At 36.5% G+C, this 25,464-nt stretch overlaps 3 protein-coding genes, 1 non-coding gene and 1 pseudogene across 8 annotated transcripts in view; 2 read left to right on the top strand and 3 right to left on the bottom strand.

Annotated features, from left to right (window-relative positions):
* The window catches only part of FANCM (FA complementation group M), a 38,521-nt gene extending 36,588 nt beyond the window's left edge, over window positions 1-1,933 (bottom strand). For both annotated transcript variants that reach the window (XM_087824912.1, XM_016217350.2), the window contains exons 1-2: window positions 1,315-1,933; window positions 698-870 (exon numbers count right to left, since the gene is read on the bottom strand). In XM_087824912.1, the coding sequence (XP_087681038.1) occupies window positions 698-870; window positions 1,315-1,831 (690 nt within the window). In that variant the 5' untranslated portion in view covers window positions 1,832-1,933. The remainder of the gene's footprint in view (window positions 1-697; window positions 871-1,314) is intronic.
* Window positions 277-631, top strand: LOC107540578 (large ribosomal subunit protein eL33 pseudogene; annotated as a pseudogene).
* A 1,395-nt stretch (window positions 1,934-3,328) lies between the features above and the next one.
* FKBP3 (FKBP prolyl isomerase 3) lies at window positions 3,329-15,831 on the top strand. Its single transcript, XM_016217361.2, has 7 exons — window positions 3,329-3,436; window positions 5,635-5,736; window positions 6,400-6,507; window positions 11,684-11,819; window positions 12,303-12,370; window positions 14,202-14,299; window positions 15,486-15,831. The coding sequence occupies exons 1-7, from the start codon at window positions 3,329-3,331 to the stop codon at window positions 15,538-15,540; spliced, it is 675 nt and encodes a 224-aa protein (XP_016072847.1). The 3' UTR covers window positions 15,541-15,831.
* A 306-nt stretch (window positions 15,832-16,137) lies between these two features.
* PRPF39 (pre-mRNA processing factor 39) overlaps window positions 16,138-25,464 on the bottom strand; it is a 36,595-nt gene continuing 27,268 nt past the window's right edge. For all 4 annotated transcript variants that reach the window (XM_016217357.2, XM_016217358.2, XM_016217360.2 and 1 more), the window contains 8 exons: window positions 25,028-25,135; window positions 22,836-23,000; window positions 22,398-22,524; window positions 21,770-22,038; window positions 20,736-20,920; window positions 17,819-17,893; window positions 17,372-17,492; window positions 16,138-16,900 (listed from right to left, as the gene is read on the bottom strand). In XM_016217357.2, the coding sequence (XP_016072843.1) occupies window positions 16,844-16,900; window positions 17,372-17,492; window positions 17,819-17,893; window positions 20,736-20,920; window positions 21,770-22,038; window positions 22,398-22,524; window positions 22,836-23,000; window positions 25,028-25,135 (1,107 nt within the window). In that variant the 3' untranslated portion in view covers window positions 16,138-16,843. The remainder of the gene's footprint in view (window positions 16,901-17,371; window positions 17,493-17,818; window positions 17,894-20,735; window positions 20,921-21,769; window positions 22,039-22,397; window positions 22,525-22,835; window positions 23,001-25,027; window positions 25,136-25,464) is intronic.
* Window positions 21,603-21,688, bottom strand: LOC148094293 (small nucleolar RNA SNORD127). The gene has a single exon (XR_015713678.1). It is a non-coding gene; the product is annotated as a small nucleolar RNA SNORD127 (small nucleolar RNA).

Raw genomic sequence — 25,464 nt, forward strand, 5'->3', positions numbered from 1 at the left:
CCTCAATGATGACTACGCTTTCATCATCTATAACAGAAACTAATGGCCTTGTTAAGCATCAAAAAAAAAAAAAGACAGCAGAGGCACTGATTTGAATGAAGAGAAATATTTCCTATCATTGTCTGTTCTGAGATAATAGATAATATGGCTTTTCATAATAACTTCACCATTAATAACTTCCATCAATAGTTATTCCCCAAAATGCTCTTTAACAGTGTTTACACTAAAAAACACTTTTAGCTTTTTCTGCTATCTTGGACCTTGTGGAGGCCTGCTGGGAACAGGACTTCTATAACAAGTATGTCTGCAAGGCTGCAGGCCAAAGCCATTTTTGCAGCCTATAAGGGGAGTCTCAGAAACGAGAGGAAGCACACAGCTCTTCTTGAAACTGAAGGTGTTTATGCTCCAGATGAAACAGAATTGTCTTGGCAGGGGATGTGCTTATGTGTACAAAGCAAAGAACAACACCGTGACTCCTGGTGGCAAACTGAACAAAACCAGAGTAATCTGGGGAAAGGTAACCTGTGCTCATGGAAACAGTGGCATGGTTGGTGCTAAATTCTGAAGCAACATTCCTGCTAAGGTCATTGGACACAGAATCCGTGTAATGCTGTTCCCCTCAAGGATTTAAACTTATTGGAAAGTAAATAAATAAAACAGATTTATAAAAAAATAATACTTTTAAACAAAATATTACCTGGCAATAAGCATAGTTCCCAAGAGCTTTATGAGCTTCATCAATAACTAGACACTTTATTTCAGCAGCAGGACAAGCTCCTCTGGAAAGATCATTTACCATGACTTGAGGTGTGAGAAAAATGACTCTCTTACTGCGCCACATTTCCTTCCTGGTGAATGCTTGAGTAGATCCTGTAAATAAAAGTGACATTGGGAAACCGATGGGGTACATATACACAATTAATTGCTTCAAAATGCTCTGACAAGCTATGCGGACTCTCTGAAGATTGAATAAAGCAATCATATTCATTAGGGCTGGACTTGCTACAAGTATAGGCATACCTCAGAAACATTGCGGGTTCAGTGCCAGACTACGGCAATAAAGCAAGTGGTAATCTTTTAGCTGGTAGAAGCTCATGCCTTCAATTTGTAAAAACTGCAACATCTGTGAAGCACAAAACTAAGCGCAATGAAAGGACGTATGCCTGTAGACGATGTTTCAAGGTAGAGGATGTAAGATAAACGTATAATCCGGAACTATTCCACATGTGTCGAAAATTCCTTTAGCTCAATTTGCCCCAAAACATGTACTTTGTCCTATCTTAATTTCAAATTAGCCCATTCTTTCTAAAATACCTGTCATTTCGGCCATGTGGAGCTGCGGGATACCCATCACTCGGTAGCAAGCTTCGATCTGCTGAGTCACTAAAGGTTTCGTGGGGGCCATGAAGACCACCTTGCCAGATGGGAACCAGCGGTAGAAATTGTACATGACCACGGCGGCAATAAAAGTCTTTCCCAACCCGGTGGGCAGACACACCAGCGTGTTGCAGAACAGAGCGGCCCGGGCGATGTGCAGCTGGTAGTCCCGCACTGGGCAATTAGTAGGGTAAATCCACAGGGCGCCCGCTGAGGTGCAGAACCCGCCATTCCCTAGACTCAGCTGCTGCTCTGCCTCGTACACTGCGACCAGCAACACATCATCGTCCGACTCAGGCTGTGCCTCAGCAGGCTCTGCGACCGCTGGAAAACGCGCCCTGGAGGTGCCAGGGCTCTGAGGCCGCTCAGTTCCAGAGCTGCAACCCGGGGTCCCAGCGGATCGGGAGAGGCCTGTGCCCCAGGTCTGAAAAAGGGTTCTTTGCCGTCCGCTCATCAGGCCTGCGATCACCAAAGGCTTCTCTCAGACTCCAGCAGCTGCAGCAGCTGAACCGCTACCATTTCGATCTCCATCCGCTACTTCCGCACGGAACCGTGAGACCACAGGGCGGTACTGACACCAGGTTATCCAGTTGAAAATTCCGCCAGAGTTTGCATAGGGAAGATGATTGGCTGGCTTCCCGGAAACCCTCGCAGCCATTCAGGAGAGGCATGCGCATTGTTTTGGAGTTACTCTAAATTTGGTCCCCTTTTCAGTTTTTCTATAGACTCCGAATTTGAGTTCCTTTTCCAATGACTAGGTGTCCGGGCGTCATTGATAAAGTGGTATCGCTTAAAATAATGAAAATAAGTACTTTGTGGTGAAGGCCTGGGACGAGGGGTGGGGGTGAGGTAGAAGGGGTCAATGGGGGGAAAAGGGGGACATCTGTAATTCTTTCAACAATAAAGATTAAAAAAATAACCTTGAGATTCCCCACGACAATGGATACTCATATTTTTATGAACTTAACGTTATTGAGCGTCTAACGTGCCTTATTCCTTGTTGGTTGTTTTTAAATCAGAAGATGAGGTGAAAAGCGAAATTGTTTAGACTGAAATGATGTCTTATTTCTGTATCCAGGCTGAGAAAACAAAATGTCGGGTCTCTTTTTTGCAGTACTAGGAGTGACAACCGATTATCTTAATATTTTTATTGTTAAAAGGGAAGTAAATGGTTTGGTGCTGATATTCGTTGGAAAATCCTAAAGAAAACGGGCGTTCTGATACTCACATCTTTATTAATATTGTCGTTGTGGTATGTCTACTTTAGCAAAAGCTTTCTATCTCAGACTTCTCCACTCTAAACCTGGCCCCTTTAAGTAACCTCCATAAATCTGTTTCCATGTATATTGAGGGAAAGTATACACACATTATGGTGTTTTGAATATTAATGTCACTCTCATCACATTGCTTTATTTAGTCAAGCTCTGAATTTGCGTTTAGACAAACTGTTTCTATTGTGTTTGTATTTGGGGGGAGGACAGGTTGTATTTTAGTTTCATTTGTGTGAGTCTCAAAAGGGAGACAGTCGGATATGGGTTGTTCTGATGGACAAGGACTGAGTCTATTTAGGTGTGAATATTTAGACTAGAACTAGATAAAATGAGATTTAGATGCCTGAAGTCTCTGTTGTTTTTTATAGACTTTAAAGGCATAACAGCCCGTCGTTAACAAACAAGTGTGGGTAATGGCTGGTAAATATCGTTCTCCTCACCAGGGTCCCGGTTAAGAACGGAAGGCAGCTTGCAATTTTCTGCAAGGGCACATCAGTTTGGTTTTTGCCCGTACTCAACAAAGAAGCCCTCAGAGCACAGCCTTGACGTCACTCAAGAACAGGCCCCAATCTCGCGCGGCGGCGCAGGGGCCCCGCCCCTCCAGCTCCCGGGGCGGGGCGGGGCGGGGCGGCGCGGAACCGAGGCGGGCCGGCTCAGTAAAGCAGAGGCAGCGGGGGAAGATGGCGGCGGCCGTTCCACAGCGGGCCTGGACCGTGGAGCAGCTGCGCAGCGAGCAGCTCCCCAAGAAGGACATTATCAAGTTTCTACAGGACCACGGTTCAGATTCGGTACCAGAGGCGGCGGGGCAGCCGGGCTGGTGCGGCCCGGGGACGCCTCACCCCCCCTGAGATGCCCATACATTCCATATTCCTCCGATCCCCCGCCCTCGTCCTCTCGCGGCCGCTGGCCTGGCAGGCCCGAGAGGCCTGGCGTGCGCGGGGAGCCTCGCTCCCGCCCCTCGGGCCGGCCCTTCTTGGGCGGGTGGAGCAGCTTTACGGCTCGTGGCTCGCAGGCAGCAATCGCAGAATTAGAACCTCGTTGGGATCCTTGAGTGAGGGTGGAGGCCATGAAAAAGGGACCCGGGAGAGACTGGCGGCTGCGGGGTCGCGGGGACGAGGACGGGGGCCTTGGATGGGACCTCTAGAGGGGGCGTGAGGGGGAGTGCGGGCTGTTAGGGAAACGGGGAAGGATGGGATTTCTGTGGGAACGATGTGTGCGACTTGTTTTTCTCATCAGTTGCTAATACTGAATACTAATGCGTGTGATTTTTTGTTTTTAATCCGTTGATTTCGATTTAACATTTCAAAAACACGAACCCTTTACGTGACCCGATCACCTTTATACCGTGGAGTACGTGCGCAATTCATGTACCACGGTCTCCCATTGTTATAAACAAACTAAGAAATCTGTTTCGCATTCTTCATAGTGTACGCTCTGTATTTTTCAGCGTAGTCTCCATCTTAACATTCTGTCTGTTGTCACGTTATTTTTGTCAGACTTTTCCTTCAGAAATTAAAATCATTCATACCTCTTAAATTGTTGAACGACTGTACAATTTGGTATGCCCACGGCATCGCCCACTGTCAGAAACAGAAGCAGCAGTCTGTCTGGTTTCTGTTAAATTCTAAGCTAGCATTTAGAAAAATTGTTTCTGGGTTCCTTTAAGATTGTAATTTTTCACTTCGAGGGATCTTAAGACCATGCTTCAGGGATACCATTTTAGTGGAATTATTTTAAGCCAATTCATATTTCAGCTAGAACACTAGAATAGAGTAGGCATATCATTTATTAACATGTAATGCCTCAGTACTGTGCTTCATTCATCAGGTTCTCATAAACAAATCATCCCAATGTGGAATATAATGTAGAACTGGCTAATTCCAAAGTCGGACATTTTTTATAACATTCTTTTAAGTGTATATTCCCCAATGTTCACTTGCATACTTAAACTTGTATTTGACAATGACCAGTTTATTGATCATAAGATATCAAGATGTTTATATTTTGGATATTTATCTTGAAACCTTGTTAAGGAAGTCACAAGAGTCCTAAAGCAACTGATTACTTCTGTTTAATCAAAGTAGCCTTTCCCCATCAACCCTTATCATTTAGAACATTTCTCTAGGAGTGGTAGAGGAAAAGCAGAGAGAAAAAATACAATAGAATAGCGTTAGAAAAACTGCTTTATCAAAAAGGTTAAAAGAGTCAGAGAATAACTCAGAAAGTAAGAAAATGAGGAATCAAGCAAGGACCACAAGGAAGAAAAGGAAGCATTAAAATCCCCATGTTACATGATTTTTTATTTGAATGTTAAATAATTTTGATTTTGATGACTTGATATTTCAGTACTATTTTGGTGTCCATCTGCCAACTTAGTCTTGTATTTGAGAGAAACGTAATTCTATTGTGGGTTATTATCCTTACAACATATACGCTGTTACTAATCTTTCACTATGATATAGAAACTGAGTCTTTAGTAAAGCATAACCCCTTGTCTAAAATCAGCTAGGATTTTAACACAGATAGTCTAACTCTACAGCCCATATACTTAATCACAATATATCCAGCATTGTGCTACAGTGCTGCTCAGCCTGCCAAGAAAGGGTTACAGATATGTCAAGATAGCTGTGCACAATATGGCTGGAGGCTCCCATTGTGTCAGGAGCAGCTTTGCCATGTTACCAAAGTGTGCTTTCTGTATAAATGTGCTTTTCTGTGAGTTCTGTGATGGAAAAAGGTTAGTACACACCAGTGCGACCCCTACATAATACTGCAGTTCCAGTCTTGTAAATAATTCTTACAAGTACTCAATATGTTTTTTAAATCTCTTTTTGTTGTGAAGTAGGGTATAAAATACAGTATTTCATTTTTTCTATCATTAATAGTACTATTGAAAACAATTACTAACATAAAAGCTCATTTTGTAATTTTAGACCCGTCTTATATGAGGGAAATTATTTTGACTAACCAGCTTTTTTCTTTATAGTTTCTTGCAGAACATAAGTTATTAGGAAACATTAAAAATGTGGCTAAGACAGCTAACAAGGACCATTTGGTTACAGCCTATAACCATCTTTTTGAAAGTAAGGTGAGTATTATTGTATTTTATTGCCAGAATATCATTTTGGATATTCCCCAAAGTAAGTTTGAATGCATTTATTTGAAGTTTTTACACTTGCAATTTTGTAACCATAAATGGACTGGCCGTCAAATCTACTGAAGCTAATCTTCAATTTAGCAGGATGTTTTGATATTTTGAAAGGGATCAGATTTTTAAAATAATTCTCTAGTAGTTTAAGACAGCATATTCTTAAAGGGCACTGAAAAATTATAAATCTGAAGTAAGATCCACTTCATTAATGAGTTTAAAGTCTATTAGATTTACTCTGAACCTTTAGAAAAATAAATTTTAAACAATTCCCCAATATGTGTTCACTATGAAATGACCATCTTCCACAGAAAAGAATATTAAGGAGTTGTTTGAATAGTATTCATCTCTCTTAAGTCATGGTTCTCATTTCTGAATTTACATTGTGAGATGGTTTGAGGTTCAGAATTTGTTGATTAAAATGCTTAACATAAGATTCTTCCTTTGTTCTTAGGCAGTTTTTATTTACATTTGAGTAATGAAACCTGTATTTTCTATTCATGGTGCAGGTAGATGTTCATTTAATTGAGGCTGAATATCTAGATGTCTCCTAGCTTTTAGCAATTCCTGAATATGATAAACATTAGAATATTTTCCTTACAGCGTTTCAAGGGTACTGAAAGTATAAGTAAAGTGTCAGAGCAGGTGAAAAATGTGAAGCTTAATGAAGATAAACCCAAAGAAACCAAGTCCGAAGAGACTCTGGATGAGGTTTGTATATATTCTTGTTTAGTTCTCATGTGAATTTGAGAAAATTGTTTTACAGCCCTGATTTCTCATAGCGAGAGGTAGCTGAATATGGCCACTTAACAATGAGCCAAACACTGATTTAGAGTGTATCTCCCTTAGGTGTACTGAATCAGAAAAAGGCCTAAGGGGCACCAAGTGGGGAAGCCTAAGAGCCAGTGCTTTATAGTCAGGAAGCCTTTCCTTTGAGATAATGTCAGCATTTTTTTTTTTTTTTTAAACCTCACCCAAGGACATTTTCATTGATTTTTAGAGAGGGGGTGTGGAGGGAGACATCAATGTGAGAAACATTGCCTCCCACATGTGTCCCAACCTGGGTGGAGGATTGAGCCTAGGTATGTGTCCTGACCAGGAATTAAATCTGGGACCACTCAGTGTAAGAGATTACACTCCTACTGACTGAGCCACACCAGCCAGGGCTAGCTTTGTATTTTATACTGCCTCTGTGTCTGGCCAGAACTTCTGAGCTTTCAAAGCTATTTTAAGGTCTTGATTCTATAGCCAAGTTGGACTGAGTGAAAGAAACTTCATTTTGATTATTTTTAGCTTTTTCAAATGTACATGGTGTCCTTGGCAATAGAAATAGTCCAGGCCTGGCTGCAGGGTGTGGTTTCATATTCTAATCTTTACCAACCCTGGTTTTTATATTTTGGTACAAAGGTTTGAAGAACCAGATAAAATCATTTCTGCAAATGGACAGCTTTCATGGAGCTAAGGACAGATCTTAGAACAGCCTCAGTAGAGATAAACATTGTAATCTTGCCACTTGTGATGTCTAAACTGACCTCACTCATTCCCAGCAGTCTTAGTATCAGTGATAATAATCTAATAATAATATTATTAGTTCTTGTAAAGAGGTGTAGCCAGTTGATAAGGTGTAGCATTTGGTTATTAGTGGAAAGAGTTTAAGATCAGGTATTAGATATGTAAATGTTTTATGACTAAAGCTAGTTAATTTGCATAATCTTTTCCTGGTTGAAAAGCACGTATTAACGTATGTGGGTATTAAGCAATTTTGCAGTTGCTTGATACCCACAAAATAAAGCAATTCTGAGGTTTATTACAACTATATTATTTAATACATGTTATACTGGGCAAATATTGAGCAGCTAATAAGGTAAATAGAGGTATAATTACTAAAAGGGTTGCAAAAGCAATTTGAAACATAGTTTACCTTCCAGAAAATTAGATTAAGGGCGGTATGAGGCAGCAGATAGTATCATTAAAAGGTTAAGAAAATGAGTTACAAATAAAAGTAAAAGGAATTAAGGGCTGGAGACAATCTGGAGAGATCCTGTGAGGGTCCTAAACTATATCCTGTTATTTAAGACCTCATTTCATTTCATTTAACTGGCCAGCCTAAGCCCAATTAAGTGCTCACACTGTCTTCGTAGCACCTGAAGTGTTTAATGGGCTTGGTATATAATGCTTAATATTAGCCAAGCATGTTTTCTAGTTTCACTGCTACTCAGCAACTTTTATAGTATCCTTCACTCAAGTCCCTATCACATTGCCCGTATAAACTAGACACTTTTTCATAAATTCCCAGTCCTCTCCTTTCTCATGTGTTGTATTCTGTCAAAGTGTTAACATACAGTTTTAACCATTCTTTTCTTCCCAGTTTAAAAATTCTCTGAATCGTTGGCTTTTTCATTCCTATGTCTCCCTCAGGACCAATGCTCTCAAACATCTCTCTTCTTTTTCAAATCTTTATTACTTTTTGATTCTCAAGCATTTCAAGGCCTTATACCTGAGTGTTGGAAAATTCACTAATTTCCTGCCTTCTTTCTTCATCCATTCAGCTCCCAAATGGTTATTCTAATAATCTTCCTAAAATAGTACTTTGCAAACCATACCCTGCTCAAGAATCTTCAGTAATTATATCTGTCTAGAACTACCCTGTCCAATTCAGTAGTCACTAGCCATATTTGGCTACCAAGCACTTTGTGGCTATTCTGAATTGAAATGTACTTTCAGTATAAAATACTCAGTTCCAAAAAAGGATGCAAAATAGCAGTATTTTTTATATAGATTACATGTTGAAGTGGTATTATGTTGAATATATTGGTTTAATGTGGCAACTAGATAACCTAAAATTACATTTGTAGCTCTCATTGTATTTCTACTGGACAGCATTCATGACATTCAAAGTCTTCCAGTATCTGGCCCCTGCCCAGCTCCAGATTTACTATTTCTATAGATACTCAACCACAAATGTCTGCTCATTGTCTACAAAACTGCCCTTTCCTACTTCCATACTTTATTACTTGCTTAGTATGTTATTTCTCTTAACTTCCCTATTGTCAGTTCTGTGTCCACTTTATCTTAGCATCCTGTGCTTCCTCTATAGGTCTCATAACATTGGTGATTATACACATGTCTATATTCTCTGCTAGAGAGAGGCCAGGACCAAGTTTGCCAACTCACCTATGTATCTTTAGTTTCTAATACATAGAACATGCTCAGATAGTTCTTGAATTAATAATAGGAACAGTTATGTAATATATTCTCCTTTTATCACTGTGGACTAAGAAATTGCTGCAAAGCAAGGAAATCACCTAAGAACCAGGTTCATTCAAGCATATAACTCTCCAGGACAGCCTTGGAACTAATGTGACTTCTCACCATGAACCAACCAGATTCTTGGAATGAAACCCAAAATCAGATCAAATAACTAGAGCAGCATTTCTCTCAAAGTATGTTATATAGGTCCCAGAAGTTCCAGGATGTTTCCTGGCGTCATTAAAACTTGTACGTTGTGTCTCCTATTGGAACATTCTCAGTACATATATTAGCTAATGACAGCTTTGAGAAGTCGTGCAGAATGTAGGCATACTTCACTTTGACATCCTGTTTTCCAAACATAATTACATTAGACCCCTTTTTTGTTAACAATGCCAGGGTATCAGTGGGCAGATTGGCACCTTCACTGTTAATGTGTGCTTGAATTATTATTTTACGACCTCTAATGTAGATAGCACAACATGCCCATGCAACTTGGGATAACAAAGAGGAAAACGGAATGACATTAAGAATTAAAATGGGGTTTTTGTTCACTAATCAAATCTTAGCCATTCAAATAATTATATGTAATTTCTTTAAGATATTCTCACATAATAAATATATGTAGTTATTCCATTTTGTAGCTTTTAATTTCTTAACATTATTTTCAAATTTGGGATATATAGTACTAGATTTTTGTCAAGTAACTATATTTTTAAACCATTTATTTTTCTGATTTAAAAATAGCATGCTATTTTTAAATTACAAAATAACAAAAGGATAGAGAATACAGAATTCAACACCTAGACATGAACATATTTAACATTCCAGAATGTTTTCTTTAATATTTTTATGCATATATTTATTTAAATAGTTGAAATTTTACTGTAGTTAAAACTTTCTATTAATTTTTCACTTACTGTTGTAAGAATTGTTCCCCATTATTAAAAACAGCGTATTACCATAAAATGTGTGGGTTTTTTGCCATTATGGATAATAGTGTATCTGATAACTGCATAAAGGTTTTTTCCTAAGGTTCAAATTACTTCTTGAGTGTGTATTTCTATAAATAGAATTATTTATTACACTTTGAACATGTTTAAATTGCATTCCAAAGAGATGGCACCAGTTTACACTACTACCAGTAGACACCTATTTATAGTACCATAAAAGAAACTTACAGTGGGAGTGTCAGGGGGGGAGTTAATGTTTACTTTTATAATGCACATTATACTGCAGCTATAGATGTGACTTGTGATTGAGGATGGCAGCCTAGCTTTCATTTAAGATGCTAATGCTTACTCTGAAGTGGGTAGGGTTTTTTACCCTATCCAGGCCTTACTTTTCTCTATAAAAGATGGGGTAAAGACTTTCAGATTGCTGTGAAATTAAACGAATTGACGTAAGAAAATGGCTTCTATAATACCTAACATCCCATACATGCTTGAGATAGTAAAATGGTCAGGAGCATGGGCTTTATATCCAAGCTGCCTGGTTTCCAATTCTGCTCAGCCACATAGGAGCTGTAGGGCCTTGAGCAAATTATTTAACCACCCTAATGTTTCCTTACCCGCAAAATAGGGATAACAGTACCTACACTTCATGAAGTGAAAATTAAAAGTTAATTGATACAAAATAGTCATGGGTGTAAAGTACAGCATGGGAAATATAGTCAATATTATTATAATAACTAGGTATGGTGCCAGGTGGATACTAGACTCACTGGGGAGATGACTTTGTAAAGTATCTAAATGTTATATCACTATGTTGTACACCTGAAACTGATACAAAATAATACTGAATGTAAACTGTAATTAAAAATAATTTTTTTTAAAAAGGAGGAAAATATAAATAGAGTGGAAAAAATTAATTTATGTAAGGCATTAGTAATAGTGCCTGGCACATAGGGTGCTCAATAGATATTAACTATTTTAACTATTAGTATCAATTTGTTATAGTGGAAAAAACAGGGGCTTTGGATTCAGACAAACTCAAGTCTACATTCATTCTCTATTACTCATTAGTTCTGTTGCATAAATTCCCTGAACCTCAGTCTCATCTACAAAAATGCAAATAGGTGATACCTTCTTCAGAGGATTGTTAGGATTAAGTAGGATGTTATGTGTTCAGTGACTGGTAAGCAATCGGTGTTTAATGTCTCTCATTTCCTATTACTAAATGGTTTATACTCTAAAGTTTCTATATATTAAGTGTGATTAAGAAATTGCTTTCCTCGCAATATATGAATCAACATTGATTAGATTCCCTTTAGCGTTAAAAAAGAGCCTAATAATCCTGGGGTGGTTCTAGGAAATATGCCTGTTATGGTAATGTCTGTAGATAATTCCATTCATTGTGTGAACAACTTTTCAAGTTCAGAAAGAAATGCAACATTACTGTATGCATTCTCATTAGATAGAAAAAAATATTTAGTAATGTCAATTATTCATGCATTCATTGGTTGATTCTTGTATGTGCCCTGACCAGGATTGAACCCACATCCTTGGCATATCAGGATGACACTCTAACCAACTGAACTACCCAGCCAGGGACAGTTGGCTGTATTAATGTTCTCTTTGTTGTCCTTCTAAAAAAACATGAGTTAGTAACTCTATGTATGTGTTGTCTTTGTTTTTAGGGTCCACCAAAATATACAAAATCTGTTCTTAAAAAGGGGGATAAAACCAACTTCCCCAAAAAGGGAGATGTTGTACACTGCTGGTATACAGGAACACTACAGGATGGAACTGTTTTTGATACCAATATTCAAACAAGTAAGTCTAAATGTAATCTTTTTAGCTTTAAGGCATTATAAAATATTTGTACATCAGTGGTTGGCAGTACCTTTTTCTTGGCCATCACGTTTTTCCAGAAGTCTTTAGTACCTGTGATTTACTTGGAAGAGGTCTCTTCTGTTTACTGCTTATTGGCTGGGTAAATAAGGACCTCTTTGTCATTGAAAAGCAAAAATAGAGCAGCTTAGTCTAACCTTGGTTAATGTCCCAAAGTGAGGCTTTAGTATGTTAATATAAAAGCAGGATTCTTTTAGTGGTGTAAATATAGGTCCTTCCCCTCTCCCATTTAGACCATAATTGTTTTTCCATCAAGAACTTCCTTGATAAACTACCTAGCTTTCTGAATTCTTTTCCAAATGCATAGTATTATAAGTTTTGAAATAAAGTTAAAGACTTAAATCCCTATGTTTTTTCATTGGAACTTAATTTCATCAATAATTATAAGGAAAATCTGTTTTACAGGTTCAAAGAAGAAGAAAAATGCCAAGCCTTTAAGTTTTAAGGTTGGAATAGGCAAAGTTATCAGAGGAGTAAGTAAAAAATGGCAATATATCAATAGATATTCTGGCACATGCGACTTGTGGCATGGTACCATAAAGAATTAGGATTGTGGATATCATGAAAACAATCTTTGGAGTCTGACAAATTGGTGCTATCATCACTAACTGTTCTGGCACAAGTTAATATCTCTAGGTCTCGGTTTCCTCATCTATAAAATTGACAGTACAGCCTACCTCAAGGCTGTTAAAAGATTAAACATCACTTAAACCATGTAATACAGCAGGGACTCAAATATTTACTTCCAGCTTACCTCTTTTATAATTTTTTTCTTCATAAAATAATTCTTAGAATGTTTGGCTTTTTAAATTTGCCTTGAAGATTCTTGTAAGATGTTACATGGCTGTTGTACCACTTATAACATGATCAATAAAGGTAAAATATCTGTTCCACTGAAGTACTAATAAAAGCAAGAGTTTGTTCTGTAGCCCTCACCCCTCACAATCTAGGCTCAAATACCAGAAAAATCTTTCAAATATAAATATGCCTTGCCCAGTCGGGTGTGGCTCAGCGGTTGAGCGTTGACCTAGGATCCAGGCGATCAGGGTTCGATTCCTGGTCAGGGCACATGCCTGGGTTGCGGGCTACAGCCGATCAATGACTCTCTCATCATTGATGTTTCTATCTCTCTCTCTCCCTCTCCTTTCCTCTCTCTGAAGTCAATAAAGATATATTTTAAAAAAAAAAAAATTTTTTAAATACGCCTTTACCCATGAGATAAGGAAACTGAGAAAAACGGAAGTTAGGTAGGCGTCAGCTGTACCTGATCACTGCAGTGTACAAGAGATAAAAGAGCAATGCTGATTATCAGCTTCGTTGAATCAGGTTGTCATGCTAGGGCCCACTTACTTTAAATTGTCTTTACTCAGGACACCAAACATTAGTAAATGAAACACACTTAAATGCAGTTCTGAGGACCCTCAGTATGTTATTTTGTACTGTAGTTAAGTCCTAAAATATGATTCAATAATATCTAGAGCCCAAAATACAAAATAATTTGAAACTAAAGGTTTAGTTGAAAATAACCTTACTGCTACCTGATTATACTAGGTTGACAGCAACTACTTGTCAAATTGAGCTATTTTTCTATTTCGATAACTCATTTGCTTACCAGTAAATTTCTTCTAGTTTATTTTCTTAATTTCCAGTATGTGACAAATCTGCCTTTATCCCTTGAGCTTTATGTAACTGTTACGTTTCAAAAGAGTATATACTATTCATGTGTTCTACATTCTTTCATTGTATTTATTTTTGGTGACTGGCCTTAAGATCCAAATTTAGACAAAATGTAGTGGCAACCCAGAAACCTCTCTCATTTCTTTGAGTAGTTTTACCTTCTGCAAAATATATTAATGCTGTAGCATGTAGTTTGTTTTATGAACCCTCATGACTCTACTATTAACAGTTGGGTAATCTTAAGATAGTTCTAAAGTGAGTACTTGTTAGTTTATCCCTATAAAAATAAATTCAGAAGTTTGTCCCATGATAATAAAAGTGTAGCAAAAATTTTATGAGTGCTAATAAACTAGTTTCCATAATGTTTCCACGTTACAAGAGTGCTTTTACATTATATCATTTAAGGCATTTGCGTATTATACTAAAAAAATATTATTTAATACATCCTTTTTTCATTGAGGAAATAAAGGACAATGATTTGAGGACTCGCCCAAGGACATTACCTTGCGACATAATGAAATCCAGTAATAAAATGTGTCGGTTTTTTAATATATAATCTTGCCTGTCTTCTGGTTTTGCATGTATTTTTGAGAACCATTAGTTTTGATTTTATGTTCTTGCCTTTAGTGGGATGAAGCACTCTTGACTATGAGTAAAGGAGAAAAGGCTCGACTGGAGATTGAACCAGAATGGGCTTATGGAAAGAAAGGACAGCCTGATGCCAAGTATCCTTTTTTCCTTTGTAATTAAAGAAAAACACTAAGAAGAATCACCTGAAGGTATGAAAGATGCTGTCTAGGTTAAGTTCCGGGTCAGGAGTCCTGTTCATACCAGTATTCCTGACATTTAGATGCTTTTGTGTCAACACCTCCAATAGTTAATATTTTGTATTGGTACAGAGTATTCAAACTTGAGTTGGAAATCTCCTTTTTTCCTCATTCACTCTTAATTTTCAAGACTTAAACTATGAGGTTTAAGTTTTCCTCTGTGAAGCAGTTGTTAATGTTGAAGAGGTTTACTTTGAGGAGTTAAGATGCCTAATACAAACTACTGTAGCAAATGTAGGATGCAGATATGGCTCATGGTAATTTTTGCTACAGTATAATTTCAGGCAATTATAAATGAGTACTCAAATCTCAGAAGTGGAACACATGTTGGGGATTACCATTTGTGAAATGAAGGAGACCACAGGTCCAACTACTGTAAGCATTTGTGGTTAATACTAATGACAGTAACTTTTTTTGTGATAGGCCCAGTTTGTGAACATTAAAAGAAAGAAAAAGAAAAAAAAAAGAGCCATGACTCCAGACCATTCCAGCTAAAACAATCCAATAGCTAAGTGGGAAGGTAGTTTTTTCTGTTGTTGGTTCCATTCCCATTGTACTAATTGGACCAGTTAGAGTAAGTTTGAAAAATAAGTTTTTGGAAGTCCTCTCTAGTCTTATCAATTACAATTATTTGGGAATAGTCTCTTCTAAGCCTATCAAAATGAGTTGGCCAACTGCAGCCCCCTCTCTCATGTGAAGCATCTTAAAATCAACACTCTTCTCTAAACTCAGCATCTTAAAATTCTTTAATATATACCCAGCTAGATCAAAATCTTTATTTTTGAGTACTGAGTAGCAGTCTTCATTAAGTGGTGGCTAATTTGGAAGTACTAGTTAGGCACCCAGGTAAGGAAGATCCTAGTCCAAGGTAAAGTTATCTAGTCAGCCTATAATCTCTATTAACAAAGATATCTCTATTAGGAACCATTAGGCTGGTATGTATTAGCCTCTGAATCAGCTATACAGCCCCATTCTTTGGAGTTAATTGCCAATATCCAGTCTGCATAATTCTAATTTTAGACTAAGGTTATTGAGAATGAGGAGGGAAGCAATTTTATCATATTTACCTTGACTTCTTCAACAGAATTCCACCAAATGCAAAACTCATTTTTGAAGTGGAATTAGTGGATATTGATTGAAATAGCAATGCTTCAGATCTAAAGACATCCTCAATGGCCTTGAAGAAACTTATGTAACTAATTACAGCTGGTTACTATTATAATGGAAGAGTCAGCTGGAAAATTCAAGGAATTATGTTAGAACTTGTTTACTTTCTCCCCAAACTTTTAAGAAATGTAATCCGTTATACATCCCTGAAATTTAAAATATTTTACTATAGCTGTGTAAAATACTGGTTAAGGAGAACTCATTTTCCTTTTACCTCATGTTGTAAACTAAAAGGCTAAATAAAAATTTACCCAATGTCTTGATTTGTTTGTTGTTCTGATTGTGTTAACCAGGACTAAAACTTCATCAAACCAGGGAGTAACAGTCAAATTGTCTGGACAGCTTTGCCAGGGACATTCATCTTTAAATCTTTAAATATTCCTATATAGTGAGAAGGCAAAAGCACAGAGATTGAGAAGAATCAAAAAGATAAAAAGGTCTAAGAAATTCTGGCAAGAAGAAGATAGCTGAATTGAAGAAAAGCATACCTGAAAATCAGTGAACCACCACCAATGGTGAATATAAAGTTAATATTAGGTGATTCCCCCAAATAAATTCATAACAATTAGTGGATGAGTCTTCGATTTTATTACAAAAATGAAGATGATCAGTTTGATCAAAATGAAAGGTTGCTCACAAATTTACATGAATATTGTAAATACAAAGTCTCCTGAAACAACATACTTTTGATATGATTTTCATTTTTTTTTAAAGGGATGCAAACATTTGATTTTCTGATTTATAATCTCTATTTCAAGACATAGTATTTTAACAGTGTATCTTTTCTGCAGTTAGATCAAAATTCACAAGGATAATTGAAACACACAGACAAAACCTGGTCAGCAAAGGTTAAAAATCCTTTTCTGGTGGGGTGTTTTTTTTTCTCTTTTTTTTACAGAGAGGTAAATCCTTAATAACCAGCCCTTATGTATTTTCAGAATCTTACACTACACTGACATGATTTGCAGTCAGTTTTTTTCCTACCCTTAAGGCTACAAAACTCTGTTGCAAATGCATTGCAAAAGAATTCTAGACCACTTAATGCAAAAATCAAAAAAATAGTTCTCCAATAAAAAGTAAACTTTATAAATGGTAGGAAATAGTATCTGTGGTAAGCTACTAAGTGACATTTTCCCTTATTACTAAACAAATCATGTTAACACAGAAACAGGGAAGACAGGTTATCAAATGACAAGCTTATGTTTACATCCCTCATTAAAAAAAAAAATAACTTCATACTTTCCACACACTCCATCTGATATTTACAGTTTCCCATCAAGTTGGAGGGGGAGGATAATACTGTCCATAATTCCAAGGATTCTGGTAATTGTACTGAAAGGAAAAAGCAAACATGTTAGCATACTAGAACTATGGCTGAGTTCATTAAAAAAATCATTAAAGCAGGTATGTGTAAGAAAACAGGCATGTATTCATTGCTCAAATTCCAGGACTTAACCACAAAAGAATGTATTATACAATCTAGAACAGAAGCAGAGTTGTTTCTTCCTAAAAAAAAAAAAAGACTAGCCCAGCCGGACATGGTTCAGCAGTTAAGCACTGACCTAGGATCCAGGAGATCGCAGTTCAATTCCCAGTCAGGGCACATGCCCGGGATTCAGGCTCAATCCCCAGTCGGGAGTGCAGGAGGCAGCCGATCAATGACTCTCTCATCATTGATGTTTCTCTCTCTCTCTCCCTTCCTCTCAAATTAATAAAGATATATTTTAAAAAGAACAAAAAACAGCCTAATTTATGCTTTTCTAATAACATCTATGAACAAAAAATTCATTTATGTGAACTCACTTGATACCAGGCACTATAATTATATGCAGCTTGATTTGCCTGTAAATCACCATCAATCATTTGTGTAGATGATGAAGTTGTATCTTCTGTGTGTGCTTTCTTTTCCTCTGGTTCTTCTGATCTAAAAAAAAAAAGTCAAATGGAAACTTTAACAACTTCTACAGATAAGTTTAACTTTAAATATTACCTGTGTACTACATTTGTTTTACTGACATTCTCAACGACTCAGTTGTATACAAAATTTTTTCAAATTATGAAAATAAAGTATCTGAACTACCACTATATAAAGATAATATTTAAAAATATGTGTCTTCTCCCTCAATCTAAAAATCAATAAACATATCCTCAGGTGAGGATAGAAAATACATATATATTTGTCTTTAAAGGCATCTACACAATGAAAAATGTCTTAAGCATCCGTTCCTGATTCAACAGATATGTACATACCCATTTTCTGCTTTCCTTTTCAAAGAGTCCTGTTCTTTTAGGAGTGTCTGATGTTCATCATAAGCATTCAGAAGCCTGAGAAGAAATTTTAAAAAATAAATCCATCAGAATATACAAAAACCAAGATGTTAAATTTTCAAAATTAAGTTATTTCTACTTAGGAAAACAAAGTATGTTACAATAAACAACATTTGATTTTTATTTTATTTTTTTAAAATAAGCCAGCAGGCAAATCTGTCCCCAGCTACCTTTTTTTATTTGGGAAACCACTGCCCTGTACTTTCCTTCTCACCCTATGTGGTTCAAAGATACAGAGCTGGCTAATTATATTATACTCCTGACCAATGACTGGTTTACAGGTGAGAACATGACCCAAGCCAGGAGTTCCAGAATTTCTGATGAACTACTGGAAAAGTGTTTTCTGTACCACAGCTGGCTAAAGCTGATGGGATGCTTACCAAGAGCTACCTGTGTTTACCATTTCTAATGCATGGGGAGAACCTGCCTTAGAATCTACAACTAAGACAAGGACCTTGATGATGTTTTTGCCCAATGCAACATGCGACCTGGCAATTCTACAATTTGTGTATTTTAGAATCTAATTTAACAATGCTACTGAAGATACCTGCCACCAGTTAGGATAAAGTATATTTAAAATTTGGCCATGTGATAAACTGAATTAGAACTAATACATAACTACAGTATAATTGGTTATTGATTAAAAAGATTAGTTTTAATAAAATTCTGATGTGACTTGTAAAATTGTTAATACCAGTAATCTCAGGTTGAATGTTTACTTATTATCAATCACTGTAAATGGATTAATTTCCTTAACGCCTTTAAGAACCTGTGAGTTAAGTGAGGAGAGGCTCAATCTCCTTGTGAAAAAATTTGAAAACAGGAATACATAAATCAGTAAGTGACAGAGCTAGGATTTAAGCCCACACCTGTCTGACTTCAACATTAATTCATATCGATTCATTATACTGCTACTTAAGTTTTTAAGTGGCTCATTTACTTTCCATATTATTCCTTTTTAAAAATTTCAACAACATACTACCTGATACTAAATACCCTCCTTAACTGTATTTGCAAGGGCCTAATTGGCATCTTTGTATTGAGCTTCCCATTTGTCTGCCTATTATTGCCAAATTAAAGTATCACTTAATCGCTATCAACTCTAATTGCTTCCTACTGTCGATTGTGAACTGCATGTTCTCTGAACTCAGACTAGCTTTCAAAGCACAGCACAACCATCATTTCTACTACTTCAGGAAACCCTCCCAACGAACATTATTTTAACTTGTTTTCACATTTTATCCTCTCAGCTTCTCAGTATCCAGTAAACCAAATGAAGCCCCACCTCCCCTATGAAGGGTGGGAAACCCATTCAGATCCTGAGCCTTGTTACATGCACTTAGATTTTCCTCTGATCACCATACCATCCAACTAGACTGAAAGCTAGAACTACACATCCCATTGCTTTTTTTTTTTTTAATCTTCACCAGAGGATACTTTTTCCACTGTTTTTCAGAGAGTGGAAGGGAGAGAGCAAGAAACATAAATGTGAGAGAGACATCGATTGGTTGCCTCCCACACGCACCCCCACCAGGGCCAGGGATCAAGCCTGCAGCTGAGGTACGTGGCTTTGGCCAGAATCGAACCCGGGACCCTTCTGTCGGGAGCTGCTGCTCTAACCGGCAGAACCGGCCAGTGCTCATTTCTTTTATATACTTCCTTCAGTGCAAAACAAAGAAATTAAATATACATGAGATGCTTAAGAGCACAGACTGTGCAGTAGGTTCTAAACCCAGCTGCACAATGTTAATAACTAATTCCAGCTGCATAATATAATAGCTAAGTGACCTTGGAAAAAATGCCTTTTGCTCTTTAAACCTCTTTTCATCCAAAGAATAACAGTACCTATACCCTTCATTAGACTCTTATGTATTTTACATTAGATAATTCTTATAAAACATTTCATTGAAGCCAAGCACATATATATACCATTGTATTAAAATGTAACTCACATTAAATGATTTTGTCTTTAACTAAAATTTTACTCAGCCATCAAGGATGTATTTACACACAATGTACTGACTGTACCACAGACACAATATATATGTTTTTTACTTAGCTAATAGCAAAAATAAAACCAAATCTCAACATACAAAGTTGGAAGAAAAAAAAAGAATGCATGCAGACACATGTAAATACAGACACAAAAATCACTTATTTTATCAATAGCTATTTCAGTGAAAATCACTCTAAATTAGAGTAATAAGAGAAGGCACATGCCAAACAGGAACTGGGATATCTCCCTACTAGATTCATGTATGGGTGGAATCACAGCAACACTCTAATTTCTACTCTTCTATTTTGCAAATTTAAATCTTAAACTTGTGCTTTTCCCAAATCGCCTAGAGTGAACCCTTTTACCACCCTCAACTTTCAGCCTTTTACAATGCACGAAGATGAGGCCATTAGGTATCATCTGTAGAACCACGTCCATCCTCTTTTCCAATCTGAAATAAAATGACATTCCTATTCCAGATTAATCCTATCTACCTTTAGTGGCCTATCAACAAATGTTTCTGTGTTTCAAGGTTCAATCCTTGACCCATTTCCTTTTTCATGGGATTGCTGCCTCCTGCCTTCCCTCATCCACTCATTGTTTAAATTACCAAGCTAAAAATTTGAAAACCGTTTGGAAGGAAAGAAAAACCGTATGTCCTACTATTAAACACATAAATACATTTGCAAAACTGAATTTACCCCATATACCTGATGAAAAAGTAACATAGGCAAACATTTTAAATCTAACAATATATTAATTTATACTAATCATCAAATGCCCAACCAGAATTATCAATGCTCATTTACTATTCAAATAGATAATATATAATTAAGATCTTACTTATTAACATCTGAACCAAAATCTTCAAGAAATTCCACTTTTCTCTGAGAAAATGTAATTCTCATTTTAATAGGTAATGAACCATGTATAGCTTTGTCAAAACAATTTAGGATATTTTCTTCATTTTGTTTGAGGTCACCACTATATTCCATTTCAAGTAAATTGAGGTATAACTTTGTGTTCTCCTGTGTAAAAAGTAGTATCAATTAATAATATTTCTGAGATATTTTGATTAGACCACAGATATCTAAAATGCCCTGATTTTCATGTCTCAATTTGAAAAATTCAATGTTGAAAATTGTGTGGTATTAAAATGTAACTCATGTTAAATGTTTTCAGCATTCATTGAAATGAGTAAAAACTAATTATAGCACATTGATAGCACATCATCCTAGTATTTCCCAAACAATACATAAACTGTTCAATGTCAATAAGTTAAAGCCCTACATCATACCTTGAGTTTAATGTGTCTTGACCTACCATGACAAATATAAACTAAAACATAAAATAAAAACAATCTCTATACTTCCCAATAAATTAAATCTTTACAACTGTAGATAATCATCTTAAGCTGCAACTGGAAGCAAACTGTTATAAACCTGTGTCTTAAAACAGACCTGGAATCAGCAAAAAATAAAAAAATAAATGATTGCCTCCTATCAATTGATAAATAAAATACTTTGGAAAAGGAGAATAATCTCACTACATTTCTTATAGCGTAGGCAACTGCCATGCTTTTGTTCTCCCTGGCCCTCTACTCTACTTAATAATCAGTAAATTTGCCATAAAATTTCTAAATGTGGAGAAAATAGAATTTCACAATGTCTGCTACCTTTTAATTGATAATTTAAAATTTTTTTAAAAGAATGGCAACATCAGTTTAGAGGGACTGTTGTCTTCATTTAGTAATTAAACATATTACATACAGACCAAATCTTTCATCATAGTTGCCAAAATGAAAATAAATAAAAAAACGACCAAAAAACAACCACTGGTTTTTTATGGAAGATAGTCCAAAAAACACAAATACATACTTTGTCTCTTTCAATTGCTTCCAAAAGCACCTTTTTTGATTTTGCAAAGTTTTTTTGTATTTTGAAAAGATGTCGGGCTAGTTTGATAGCATAGAACGATGACTCATTGTTTGATTTGGCATTCTTAATGGCATCCTGAAGCAAATGTTCAGCTTCTTCCATATTTCCATGTCGTCGTTCTAAACTTACTCTTCTCAAACGAACCATTGCCAATCCTAGAACACATTCTTCAAATGTTCTCAAGATATTCCTGGCTTCATTAATATTACCTAGAAATAGTAATTAAATGTTTATGCTTTTGTTTGAACTTTTGAAATATCTTTTATGCCAGGTATTGCCAAGAAACAGCCCACAGGCTAAATCCAGCCCTCTGCCTGTTTTTAATTTTTTAAAAATAGAACATGCTCTTTTGCCTATGTATTGTCTGTGGCTGCTTTTGGGCTACAAAGGCAGAATTGTGAGGAAAGAGACCATACAGCCTACAAAGCCTAAAGTATTTACTATCTGGCCCTTTACAGAAAAACTTTACTGACCTCTACTTTATACTATCCCTCAAGATTCAATTCCTCTATCTTTATCCAGAAGTAATTAAAATCCCCCAAAATATCAACTGTTTCCTCATTCTTACCCTGCTGTTCCTCAAAAGCTGCCCATAGCATATGCACCATGGGTTTCTTTGGGAGATGAATAGTGCAAGCTCTGCTGAAGACATGCCTCACTCCTTCAATGCTATGGTTTTCCATGTACTTGGCATACTATACACAGAAACAGAGGAAATACTGAATAATTTACAGTTGAACAAGCCATTAAATATGTGACAACGATAAAATTCTATTTTTAAACCCATTCAGCACCTTTATTGAACCACTAGACTAGTTTCTGTAAGGAAGGACGAAGAGAGGCAACGAGGTTGGCATATGCAGCAGTCAAATCTGGTTGCAAGCAGACCATCTCCTAATGCAACAGATATAGTTATATGAACAACATTCAACAGAAGTACAAAAAAGGTTAGTCACTAGTCAATGTTTATAATATATTCAAGATTCAGAGTATATAATTTTCTTACCTTAATCCAAAACTCCTCATAGAGGGCACATGATATAACACATCTTTCAAAGAGAACTACAACTCGTTCATGAGTCCCATTTTCAATTTCAAATTCTAAGTATTCTTTCCAGTTTTTTAGTTGTGCCTTTTCCAATGGTTTCACATGAAAATAAGGTCTCTTAATCTGTAATAAAAGTGGCATGGCAATGAAAATAAACCAATACCAACACCAAAATATGTACACCAAAATTTTAATCACTGTATTTCACGATAAAAAAACATTTTGCATTAAAAGCCCTTAAATTCCTTAGGCTTTACAAATGGGAGAAACAGAATGTATTTTCCATTTATTCAGTTATTTTAACAGAACTACACAATTTTTTCATATTCAGGAAACCTTATTCTTTGTTGAGTATTTTTAAATTTAAAAATTACACCTTCAGAACAGAAAACAGATCAGTGGTTGCCTAGGGCAGGAGTGAAATGGGGGTTATTGTCTGAAAATGGGCCAACGGGATCTTTGGGAATGACAGAATAGTTCCATATTCTGATTTTTGTGGTGATTGCAATGCACAGACATTCGTCAAAAATCATTTTACTAACCAGTCTAACCACATACAGTTGGCCCTCCAGATCTGAGGGTTTGCACCCATGGAGTTAACCAACCACAGATCAAAAGTATTAAAAAAAAAAAAAGCCTACTCCTAGCCGGTTTGGCTCAATGGTTAGAGAGTCAGTCAGCTTTTGGACTGAAAGGTCCTGGGTTCAATTCTGGCCAAGGGCACGTGCCTCAGTTGCAGGCTCAATCCCAGGCCCCAGTTGGGGTGTAGGCAGGAGGCAACCAGTCGATGTGTCTCTCTCACATCAATGTTTCTCTTCCTCTGTTTCTCCCTCCCTTCCACTCCCTCTGAAAAAGCAATGGGGGGAAAAAGCCCAAAAAGTCCCACAATGCAAAACTTGAATTTGCCACACTCCAAGCACTATGCTGAATCCACATGAATAAAGTGATGTGCAGGCATACCCTGCTGCACTCTACATGCAAATATAGATTATATGAAAATACTATGCCACTTTATATAAGAAACTTGAGCATCGAAGGATTTTGGTACCCACGGGGTCCTGGAACCAATCCTCTGAGGATATCGATAATGTACTATATGATTTCATTCATATAAAAGGCCAGAACAGGGAAATCTATAAAAACAAAAAGTAGATTAGTGGTACCTAAGGGCTGGGGCTGAGGTTGGGGGTGTAAGTAAGGGAATAGAGGGGTGAGAGCTAAAGGGTTTCTTTTTAAGGTGAAGAAAATGTTCTAAAATTGATTGTAATGCTCTGGCTGGCATGGCTCAGATGGTTGGTCCTGTACATGAAAGGGTCACGTTAAGGAGGCAACCGATAGATGTTTCTCTCTCACACTGATGTCTGTATCTGTCTCTCTCTTCTCTCAAATCAATCAAAAAAAAAATTTTTTAGTTGACTAGTGACAGTTGTAGCTATTTGGGACTGTATTATGAACTACTGAATTCTATACTTTAAATGGATTAATAAAGCTGTTAAAAAAACAGAAATAAAAAATTAGAATTGTGAAGAAAAAAACACAAAAACCTCATTTTATTGTACTCCTAAAACGGGTGCACTTTGTTGTATGTAAAATATAACTCAATAAAGTTGATTTTAAAATTGAACAACTGGCCCTGGCCAGTTGGCTAAGTTGCTTGGAGTGTCGTCCCATAAACCGAAAGATCACAGGTTCCATTCCCAGTCAGGGCACATAACCAAGTTGCAGGTTCAATCCCAAGTTGGGGTACGTACAGGAGGCAAGGGATGCATGTTTCTCTCTCACATTGATATTTCTCTCTGTCTCTCTCTCTCTCGCTCTCCTTCCCTCGCCCTTCCTCTCTTTCTAAAATGAATAAAAACATATCCTCAGGTGAGGATTAAAAAAAAAAAAAATTTGAACAATTGTAAAACAGTATGGTTCACAGTAAAGAGATATCTTACAATTCAAGTTAAGTCTGAATTCAGTAGGATTCTAAAATTGATCATGGAAAATGACAAAATTGATAATGGTAGCAACAAATGGAAAGAATGCCTTAAGTTATTACTTAAATAAGCAAAAATAAAGAAAAAGTAGCAGTATAGACATTATTTGAAACTGAAAAACACATTATCCTATCGCTATATTTTCAAAACAATTACAAAAGCACTTACACCTTCTTCAAATGTCCACCTTTTACTAACTTCATGTTCATTATAATTAAACATTTCTTGATGAATTTCAATGATTCTGTGCCTCATGTTTTCTATTTCAGTAATTAGCTTGGGGAGAAAAAGAAAAAAATTTAAAGTCACACAAGTCATACAATGAAATTTTAAAATATCATTGATTATCCACATAAACTTTAGTCTTAGAATACTGGTGGGTTTTAAACTGTTAATCAATGTTGTGCAAATACAATTAACATACTAAAATTTATAACAATTTTCTGACAAACCACTTTCTAATGTATTTTTTAAATATGATTAGTACATCACAATGTAGGCAAAAATATTCCTTCTAAGCTATTTCCAGATGTCTCATAGTAAAATAAATTCTCTACTTACATCTCTTTTTAAACCATACCAGCTAAAGAATGCCCAGTTGCTTT

This window comes from Miniopterus natalensis, chromosome 1 (genome assembly GCF_054644295.1).
Source record: "Miniopterus natalensis isolate mMinNat1 chromosome 1, mMinNat1.hap1, whole genome shotgun sequence".
NCBI lineage: Eukaryota > Metazoa > Chordata > Mammalia > Chiroptera > Miniopteridae > Miniopterus > Miniopterus natalensis.